At 46.6% G+C, this 11,080-nt stretch overlaps 1 protein-coding gene across 1 annotated transcript; it reads left to right on the forward strand.

Moving 5' to 3' along the window:
• Positions 1 to 6,258: 6,258 nt before the first annotated feature.
• LOC124704866 (methionine gamma-lyase-like) lies at positions 6,259 to 7,775 on the forward strand. The gene is made up of 2 exons (XM_047237022.1): positions 6,259 to 7,048; positions 7,177 to 7,775. The coding sequence occupies exons 1-2, from the start codon at positions 6,259 to 6,261 to the stop codon at positions 7,773 to 7,775; spliced, it is 1,389 nt and encodes a 462-aa protein (XP_047092978.1).
• The last annotated feature ends 3,305 nt before the right edge of the window (positions 7,776 to 11,080 follow it).

Genomic DNA, 11,080 nt, shown 5'->3' on the forward strand with positions numbered 1-11,080 from the left:
CCTCATGGCCCCACTTCTTTTCCTCTTCGGACTTCTGGAAGCTTCGTGGAAAAATAGGACCCTGGGCGTTGATTTCGTCCAATTCCGAGAATATTTCCTTACTAGGATTTCTGAAACCAAAAACAGCAGAAAACAACAAGCGGCTCTTCGGCATCTCGTCAATAGGTTAGTGCCGGAAAATGCATAATAATGACATATAATGTGTATAAAACATGTGAGTATCATCATAAAAGTAGCATGGAACACAAGAAATTATAGATACGTTTGGGACGTATCAGTAGCAACAACACATCTACAATCTTAGAAGTTATTGTCACTCTCCCAGAAAACTAGAAGCATGAACCTACTATCGAGCATAAATACCCCCTCTTAGAGTCAGAAATATCTACTTGGCCACAGTATCTACTAGCAACGGAGAGCATGCAAGATCATAAATAACATATGACAAGAATATATAATCGATCTTAACATAGTACTAATATTCATCGGATCCTAGCCAACACAATATGTAGCATTACATAAGGATGATCTTGATCATGTAGGGCAGCTCACAAGATCTAAATATGAGGCACAAATTGGAGAAGACAACCATCTAGCTACTGCTATGGATCCATAGTCCAGGGATGAACTACTCACACATCACTTCAGAGGCGGCCATGACGATGTAGATGCCTCCAGCGATTATTCCCCCTCCGGTAGGGTGCCGGGAAGAGCTTCAGAACCCTCCCTAGATGAGTTCTGCAATGGCGGCCACGATGGAACTTTTCGTGGATGGAGGCTCGGGTGTTCAGGGTTTTCCCGAGATCATGATTAAATAGGCGAAGGGGCAATGTCGGTGGAGGCCAGGGTGGCCCACACCACCCCTAGGCGCGGGCCAGGGCTAGGCCGCGCCTAGGGATGGCATCGCCCTGCTGCCTCCCTTCGACTCCCCTCTGGACTCTGTCTTCGTTACGGAAAAATATTGACTTCGGCTTTTGTTTCGTCCAATTCCGATAATATTTTCTGTACAACTTTTCTAAAATACAAAACAGCAGAAAACAGGAAACTGACACTGTGGCATCTTGTTAATTGGTTAGTGCCGGAAAATGTATAAAAGTACAACGAAGCATGAGCAAAACATATATGAATTGGTGTAAAACAAGCATGGAGCATCAAAAATTATAGATACGTGTCAGACGTATCAGTTACATAGACCTGCGCGACGATCAACGAAGCGGCCAACGCGACGACTGTCGGGACAATCGGAGAGACAACAACCACGGTGGATCCGAAAGTAACCACGACAATTGGCATCCGCGTCCCGCTCGAGTACCCAAACTACCAGTTGCGGAGCAGCTAAACGCTCCCTGTTATTTGCACTCCTACATCGGCCCGAAAGACAACGTTAAGAAGTCGACTCACCTGCTCAAGGATAGTCGACAATTCATCGAAATCCAGAAATTCTATGAGGCGCTGAACCCGGGCGCCAACGTACAGGCGTACCCGATGATACAGGGTGCACCCGCACCTAATCTGCCGCTAGTGTTGTAGCTCCAGATCCAGTAAGTCCAGCCCCACGCTCTAGCCGAAGCTTTCCCTCCACCATGGGGTCAGATGAGTATGAGCCACAAAACCGGTGTCTCCAAGAGGGAGCTGAAGAAATTCACGCGAGAGGTGAACCTCGCAGAAGTCACCATGGAGAACATCCTAGAGTACATCGACTAGTCCGAGTAGAGCATACTATTCAGTAGAGCCGACCACCCGATGTCAGTTCCTTGGCCAGGCCATGCCGCGCTGGTGATTGAAGCGCAGATTGGCGGGTTCAATATGACCAAATTCTTCATGGATGGTGGCAGCGGTCTAAACCTTCTATTCGCAAGCAGGATGAAGGTGATGGGTATCACACCCGAGATGCTGCAAGAATCCGACACGGGCTTCCACGGCATTATCCCGACCCTGCCCGCATACCCTCTCGGCAAAATCTCCCTGGACGTCGTCTTCGGCAAACCTGATAACTTTAGGAAGGAAAGACTCGAGTTCGAGGTGGTGAATTGGAAATCACAGTACCATATCATCCTCGGGAGGCCAGCGTACACCAAATTCATGGCAGTTCATCACTACGGGTACCTAATGCTCAAGATGCCAAGAAACAACAGCACGTCACGTCGATAACCGTCCTCGGAAGCTTCTTACGATCCGACAACTGCGACGATGAGTTTCAGAAGATCGACTCCAAATTCGAGGTCAAGAAGGAGCTCAACGCACTGGACGCAGTCACCGACCAAGCAACCACCTACCGACAATCGAACTTCTAAATCCGACGAGTTTGACGCAAGCAAGGAGGCAAATAAGTTGCAAGTGCATATCCCTCTGACCCGAAGAAAACAGCCAACACGTCGCCCTCGCATAGAAAAACGCGCTCGTTGAGTTCCTCCGTGAGCGCTGAGAAATATTCGCAGAGGGAAAACACGCTCATCGAGTACCAACCAATTTTGAAAATAACGGTTTCATATTCCTATTTTTTTGTGATCACATGAAACTTGTAATTAAATATCATCAAATAGTAGGCATCTTTAATGGAACATGTGCACCTAAGAAACAACGGCAATATAGTCATATGCCGAATTAGTTTAGTGCTTCCGTGACGAAGCACAGGTAATATGCTAGTTAGGTAATATAGATAACTATCGAGTCGTGGTTCTACAATCCCCACAATCGATAGAATAATTTTCAACCGCATAGCGGCGCATAGGTACAATTAACTAGGACCTACGATATAATTAATTGGTCGAATACACGCACACACAACACATCGCAGCTCTTTCTCCGTCCATATGTTCTTTTTTTTTTTCTTATTCAGATTCAGATCTTTGTACGAGGTTCCACGGATCACCTCTTCAAGGTTTTTTTTAATGGAACCTATTCAAGGTTTTGAAGGGCTATATATCTCTTCCAAGTCCTCACCGCCCACCTAGACTCCGCTCATCGTAGATCTTTGCTGACGGGATCTTAATTTGCTGATCCTCTTTTGCAATTGTAACCCCGGGCAAAGGCTTTGCCAAGTATATTTTTGCTTTTGGCCAATATTTTTTATAATTGGCAAAGATGAAAAACCCGATAGTAGTGGCAAGGTGATATATCCGTTGAGTTCCCGACCCCTCCGACGGGCCAGGGATGTGAGCTAAACTTACCTAATGATTTGCTACGAAATCAACGTACGAACATCGTGGCGATGAGTCGTGAAAAAAAGTTAGAAAAATTGGAACGGCCCCTAGAAATAATTCCGTAGGTAAAAAAATATTGCTTTTGATGTGAGCTACGAGCTCTAGCCCTTTGATACATGTATAATAAGTATCAGTAATTTAATACAAACTCTATACTAAATTTATGCTCAATTTTTAATACTTATTATAGATCCAAGGGAGCAGTATCGTTCACTTCAGAAACTTCATTCGGCTCCCGGGTGCATATGCTCCCACTAACCAAAAAACATATTTTAATTGTCGAATTTGTTTGATAAAACTTTACATGTACATTTACACACTATATGTGCGTTCATCAAGTTTCACGAAAAAAACGATAATTTTTGTGGTCTATGAAAAAAAGGAAAAAAATCTTGTGAAAAAATCTTATTTTTAGCACTGAATTTTGTCTATTTTTTCACATGTCACACGACAAGTCAATTTTTCATGGAATAACTTTGTGAGCTTTTTTTTGACATATATGTGAGATTTTTTTTGACATTTCAAAAAATGCCTTAAATACATTTTAAAATAAAGGAACCCCATGTGCAAAACATCAGTTGCTCGGCCAATCAAATTCCCCAAAGTCCGCATTGGCTCCATGTGTGCATGTGAGCTCTAACCCCATTTAATTAATCAAATTAATTATCCCAAGTCCAAACTCCTTTTTCACGCGATGTGTAGATGGAGGGATACGTATGGGATGAGATACCTTGACTAGGTGCTAGCAGACGGACTTTCAACACGTGATGATAATTGTGTGGCGTGGTGCAATACGACATCCATTGATCCATGTGTACTTCGGTCATATAATATACTTATATACAGATTACTCCACATGTATATCGATCTCTCAGCTCTGGACAAATCACGAAACCTTTCTTCTAGAAGGAGTTCTTAGAATTTGAGTGTCACAGTAGATGAATCCTTATAATCATTGTATGGATTCCAATCCTTGATAAGGGCCTGTTCTAAGAAGGGAGGTGATCCATGATTTGGGATAAATTGTAAAGCATTAGTAAATAAATAAAGGGCCGTACTCATCTATTGATGCAGAGGCTGGTATTTTGACAATTTTTCTTTTTTGCATATTTCACAAATGGACATGTTTCAGTTTAGAACTCATTGTATCCATTATCTACATACTTGGTGTTTTTGTATTGGTGTCTCAGATCTATATTGGTCCATATAGACATGCAAAAATAATACTATTGTTTTTTGATAAGCAAAATGGTGTCAAGTTTTTGCAAGTTATTCAACGAGCTGCACATTAGATACAACTATGAGCCTACTTTCTCCCGAAGGATTGGCTTGAGCCTATGGTTAGGTGCAACAAGCTACTGGCAGTGGGGTATGACTTCTATTTTCAGCCTAGTGAATGTCACATATTGGTAGACTTCAAAATGGATAGCTTACTTTTGTTTTTGGGCAAAGTCACAATATAATATCCGAAACCAGCTCTTACAATAACATCCTTACAAGCAAAAGAAATAAAACGCAATTTCTTGAAGATTTCAGTGCCATCTTCCTTATGCATCTCTCGACGGCACGCTGTGAGCAAAGCTCTGTGACCCCTCTAGGCCTCTTGTGTAGCAAAGCTAGTGTCGGAGAAAGCTGAAAAGACCCAAGCACTTGTGGAAGCAGCGGCTGGGAAGTCTTCAACGAGACCAGATGCCGGCGACCACAGTCTCGAAAGATCGTTGTCCCAACACCGGCCATACAGAGATGGGGGCCTCCAAACTTGTATGTTCCCCGATGAAGCCGTACCTGGCCGAGCTTCACCAGGTGGAGGCGGAACTTAAGGACACCAATACGACGCGACATCATCCCCTCCACAAAACACCACCACCGTATGCATACAATTATCATGCCAAGACTAATGCCAGGCAATTGACTCCAAACTCCAGCCCTTCGACGCTCCTCGGAGGAAAAATATCGATCTTGGGAGGGCTGAAGGACTTTTACTCTCAACGCCACCAATGCCCCTACACCGGAGACGAAGAACTCGAGGACCCTACGGGGACTGGACATCCGATCCGTGGTTCCCCCACCCTCCCGCCGCTGTGGCGGTAAGGGAGGGCTGGGGAACCGGCGGCGGCAGTGCCGACAACCGAGGGTAGGAGTTGATCGTGTACATGTAGATTTCCTCTCGCGAGAGCTAACCCTAGGAAAACGTTGGGTTTGATGCACTATTCTTGTTGCTTTTCATTTTTCACTGGTTGATGCATATCTTAATTTAGGTGATCTATGATTGTAATACTCTTTTTCGAGTACCCACGGGAGATCTGCATGTATTATATTAAGCTTGACAGAAAAGGGTGATACCCATTCAAGGTAGATCCACCACCTCCATACAGCCACATGCGGCGCAAGTCGGAAAGCGCAAATCGCCTGATCTAGTGCACATCTCTCACTTGTCTACCTCTACTCTCAGACCAGGACTTCCAAGTGTCGATGATCATGCTCTCCACCACCATAGAAGTGGACTCCTTCCCGTCGAAATTAAAACCTAGCACTGCGCTCTAACCAAAGGGATCTGATGACCAGCATGGTTCTAGAGTTGGCGTCCTTCCTCCGAGTCGATGGCAATGCATCGACCGCGGCTGGCCACCAGACCTCAAGACCCTGGGTCTGCAACGGAAGGTGGAAGTTGGTGACACCGTCGACATCAGACCAAACCCGCAGAATGAACTATGAAAATGAATGAAATGGATGTGCACATATGTGTCTTTTGCTAATAAGGATTTCATGATGAAGTTGTTGAGTGACACACCTTTTTCGTGCAAAATGTTCGATGTTACACTTGTAGTGAATTCTTTTTGACGTTACAATTTACAAAGAACATACTATGTCGTCGATGCATGCATGTCTACACGCAATCCGCTTTGTAAGAAAGCATCTCCTAACTCGATCCCCATCCAGGAAAGATCCTTTCCATCGGCTATAAATTGGCACCGTCCTGCTAGCTTAACCCACACCGCTCTTTGAATCCAACTCCCTCCGATCTCAGCAAGCACCTAGTACATCCCAAATCCCAATGGCTCCTGTTGTCGCCGCCGTGGAGCCTTTCACCCTCCTCAAGTGCCTGATGCCGCAGGACGACGGCTTGGGCGACGACAACGGAAGCACCGACGTCGACGTGAAGCCGATAAAGGCGCACCGCCGGGAGTCCGACCCGGCGGCGGCGTTGGCCGCGGTGCGGCACGAGTTCGGCGAGCATGGCGGCGTGAACATGTCCATCGAGGCGTCGATCACGTTCACGGTGATGGAGCCGGACACCATGCGGCGGCTCTTCGCTGGGGAGCTCGGCCCGGAACGCGACGACCTGTACATCTACAGCCGCCACTTCAACCCGACGGTGCTTGCGCTGGGGCGGCAGATAGCGGTTCTGGAGGGCACCGAGGCCGCCTACTGCACGGCGTCCGGCATGGCGGCCATATCTTGCGTGATGATGCAGCTGGTGGGCGCCGGCGGGCACGTGGTGGCGTCGCGGTGCCTGTACGGCGGCACCCACGCGCTGCTGTCCAGCTTTCTGCCGCGCACGTCAGGGGTGAGCACGACGTTCGTCGACACTGACGACGAGGCGGCCGTGCGCGCAGCTGTGCGGCCCGGGGAGACGAAGGTGGTGTACGTGGAGACGATGTCGAACCCGACGCTGGCCGTTGCGGATATCCCGATGCTGGCACGGGTGGCGCACGAGGCGGGAGCCAAGCTGGTGGTGGACAACACATTCACTCCCCTCGTCGTCTCGCCCGCGCGGCTCGGCGCCGACGTCGTCGTCCACAGCGTCTCCAAGTTCATCAGCGGCGGCGCCGACATCATCGCCGGTAAGGATGACTATCTCCGTCACACGCATAAAGGGACACACCTTTCTGCATGTTCCATGCATGCATGAAACGGCGAGAAATAAAGTGCACGAGGACTAAAACGAACTACGAATATGGTTGGATTCCAGGTGCGATCTGCGGGCCAGCGAGTCTGGTGAATTCGATGATGGACCTGCAGGACGGCGCGCTGATGCTGCTGGGCCCGACGATGAACGCCAAGGTGGCGTCCGAGCTCGCCGGGCGTCTCCCCCACCTGCCGCTGCGGATGCAGGAGCACTCTCGCCGCGCCGGGGAGTTCGCGACCCGGATGCGCCGCCTGGGCCTCCGCGTCACCTACCCTGGCCTCCCCGACCACCCGCACCACGATCGGCTGCGCACCATGGGCAACCCGAGCTACGGCGCCGGCGGGATGCTGTGCGTGGACATGGGCACCGAAGCGCGCGCCAACCGCCTGATGCACCACCTACAGAATTCCACCCATTTCGGCCTCATGGCCGTCAGCCTCGGCTACTACGAGACGCTCATGTCCTGCTCCGGGAACAGCACCAGCAGCGAGATCGCGCCCGACGACCGCGCACGCGCCGGCATCTCTCCAGGCCTCATCCGCGTGTCCGTAGGATACAACGGCACCCTCGAGCAGCGCTGGGCGCAGTTCGAGCGAGCCCTCGCGCTCGTGCAGCAGGAGATCCCCGACGCTTGCGCCGACAAGCCCTGCCAGGCCGTCTGACCGATCGAGGAGACTGTAACTGTAAGCCGATCGACTGCTAAAAGCTAGCTGACGGCCGAGCTAAGTGAATAAGATCAAGCTCCATCTGGATCTTCTAGGGTTTTTTGTGAAAGATATCAGGATCAAAGTGTAATTTTCTATTTAAATGTAGTTCTCGGTGTAATTTTCTTCTGGGCTCTCCCCAGTTAATAAAATTAAAAAGAATCTCATCAGATAGATGCCAACGTGTTAAACCTGCTTGCTTAATAATAGTACTACGGAGTACCTCTGTTTCAACAAACAAGACACACGTATTTTAAGACGAATTTTGATTATAAAAATTAAGCAACAAAATCTTAATTATATTATATGTAATTATTATCATTGGATTTGTATTGAAAATCACTTTCTATGGTTCTAATTTTATACAAACAACCTTTATATATTTAAATTAAATCTTGGTCAAACAAAAACACGAAACACGAGGGCGCTTTATTCTTTGAGATGGAGGGAGTAAGTCTTTGGGAGAGCGTATTGAGAGATGCATCTATCTGAATTAGCTGGCGTTATTCCCACCGATAATTATTTGACAGTCAATTTCATTCCAAATTTCCAACTGTTAAAGTCTGCCCTAATTATTTTTTGTGCAAACAAACACAATAGCATTTCTGTTGCGGATGCAGATTTTGCCCAGACATTAGGGTGCCCAACCCCTACGTATACCCCCCTCCGTCTATCGGATCGAAGTGCATCAAGATTGGTGACATTTTTGCGAAAAGGACCTTGGGCTTTATCAAATTCCTAGCGGAAAGTCCGGCCTGTTTATAGAGTTCTTCACCAAAAAAAACATATGGTATCGTCGTTCTCATTATGAAGGTCTCTGTATTTTTATGAAGTTCTTTAGAAAATAACTGTGTGGTTCCATTGTTGCCAATGTGAAGTTCTTCATAGATCCAAGCATGAAAAAAAATACAAAAATCGACAGATCTAGGGAGCTCAGATATTCAGGGGCCGCCGTGGCGGAGCACGAGGCCGACAACGAAGTTCAGTGGAACGCCTAGACGACGATCGTCTGGGTCGAGGACGGAGGCCATAGGAGGGAGCGGTCGGCCGCCACGCAAGGGCGCCGCCACCGTACGGGGGGTGTGGTTGGCGGCCATGGGAGAGTGGGGTCGGCCGCCACAGAAGGGCGCCGCCGCCGGACGGGAGAATCACGGGAGGGCGCCGTCAGCATTTACATGGATGAGCATATACGCATTATCTGAACTAGCTAGTTTAGAACTGAAGTTTGTCTGAACTAGGGAGAGAAGAGAAAGGATTTTTCTCCCGGGGTGCTTAGCGTGAAGCAAAAAGTAGGTATTCTCCTCTAAATACCTCCGATCTTCATAACTCTACATTTGGCCATCCAACCCTTGCAACATACACCACATGGGCACCAATTATTTTTACTATTGCAACATCATTTCATTACTTCTTGTCGAGGTGGTTGCATTACTGCTTGCAAACATCAAACACATAACAATGTTTTGAAAGCAAAAGATGCAGCAAAAGGATACTGGTATGTAGCAAATCTCCGCCGCAAGCGGCAAATCCCAATCAGTCACAGCAAAATCCCCGAGAAAAAAAATCGAAAGACATATGCACCATATGAGAGAACAATGTTTGCAGCAGCTAATGAAAATATTTGCAGCACTGAAATAACATTTGTAGCAGAAGTCTGTCGCAACATTTCTCTCATGTGTTTGCAACAAAACACACATGCATGTGCAGTATGTTGAAATAATATATTTAGCAACATAAAATATCCGCTAAAAACTAACCTTGTGCAAGATCTCGTTGGAACCGGATTGAGAAACCAATGTCCATCCCCTCACATATGCCATCTTCCCCAAGTTTGGTGCTGTGGAGAACACATACACATCTCCACCTCAAGATCATCCATGGAAACTATGATGCATGCACGATGGAGAGAGTAGAAAGAACGATGGACGATGTTCAACGAAGGAGGATCATGGGAGGATGATAGGTGAGGGATGTTGGGCATGTAGTTTGTTCTCGCGACCAGTGCATGACCTCGCGATGGAGGGTGTGGCATGTGTCTTTTACATTTTTTTAAGCGGATGGAGACAATGGGAAGAAAACACACACAAAGAAAGGCTTGGGCCCATGCGTGACGACTAGCGACAACCACACGCATTTTCATTCGATTGGTAGGTGAATGAGAGCACTTCTATATTTCATTATTTTAGTTTTACTGAATTCCACTTCATAACCCATAATTGTGCATTTGTGACACATATTAATTACCTCATATAGTGTGAATTCTTCCAAAATACCCCCAATTAGGAATGTTTTAACATGGTTTTAGCCCTTTGTTGTGTTTTGCATGTTAGGTCCATGTCGCATGATAAATATGTAAAGATCAGAGGGCATCAACAACGATCATGCCCAACTTTCCCTTCTCTATATGTGCCATTACTCGCCTTTGTCCTGATAATTTTGAGCCTGGATCATCACTTCTCTTCCAATGAAAGGGTATCCGATTCCTAGGCCACATCAAGCAGCGAAATGATGTCAAAACCATGATGAGATAGATTTTGCGGTTATTAGAGAAGAGACCTTTCTCCATGCCCTAAGATTATAAGCCCTAGATTTAAGATTGTGGTTGAGAATATGGATTGGCTGAGTGTGGGAAGAAGGTTGTGTCTAAGTGGATTGAACAATCTCCAAGAATCCTGACATCTTAGTCCAAAAAACTCAAAAGCAAAATGAAGAAGGTTTGTCGATGGCTATTCTAGTTGGGTAAGTGCAGTGGGTAGTGATCTGAGAACGAAAACAAGAGGGCACACAAGGTGTGGTTGAGAAAGAAGAAAAACCCAGTCTGCGTTGCAGAAAGCGCCTATGGTCCAGCCTGACCAAGGTCGGGTCATTGTAGGAATTTGTGGATTTAATATTTGCATGTTCACTACATTGTTATACTCCCGGAATCAAACCTCAACGTGGAAGTAGATTCATGGAAATAATAGGGAACAATTGATGCGCAATTGTACTTAAAAAAATATACTTAAGGAAGCCGGAACATCTATATTGGAACACAATGTGTATATGAGCATGCTGGAAATATACCTCAGAATAGTACATAGTGGAATGTCAGGTTATCTATAGGATTGGCTCTATGGAATGCTAAAGCCCGTGGGGTTGAATTTGAGTTCAAACTCGATGCATGACTCATACATGCGTGTTTGGGACCTAATTGATTAACAATATTACGCTCGGTAATAGGATGTTAATGATAGTGATTGGTTAACATGTCACGTAGATTCTAT

This window comes from Lolium rigidum, chromosome 1 (assembly GCF_022539505.1).
Source record: "Lolium rigidum isolate FL_2022 chromosome 1, APGP_CSIRO_Lrig_0.1, whole genome shotgun sequence".
In the NCBI taxonomy this organism is placed as follows: domain Eukaryota; kingdom Viridiplantae; phylum Streptophyta; class Magnoliopsida; order Poales; family Poaceae; genus Lolium; species Lolium rigidum.

What these genes read in the sequence shown, in the direction of transcription:
- LOC124704866 (XM_047237022.1), top strand. Translation starts at nt 6,259, where the DNA reads ATGGCTCCTGTTGTCGCCGCCGTGGAGCCTTTCACCCTCCTCAAGTGC. An exon ending in CGGCGCCGACATCATCGCCG is followed by an intron (nt 7,049 to 7,176) that starts GTAAGGATGACT and finishes GTTGGATTCCAG; the next exon opens with GTGCGATCTGCGGGCCAGCG.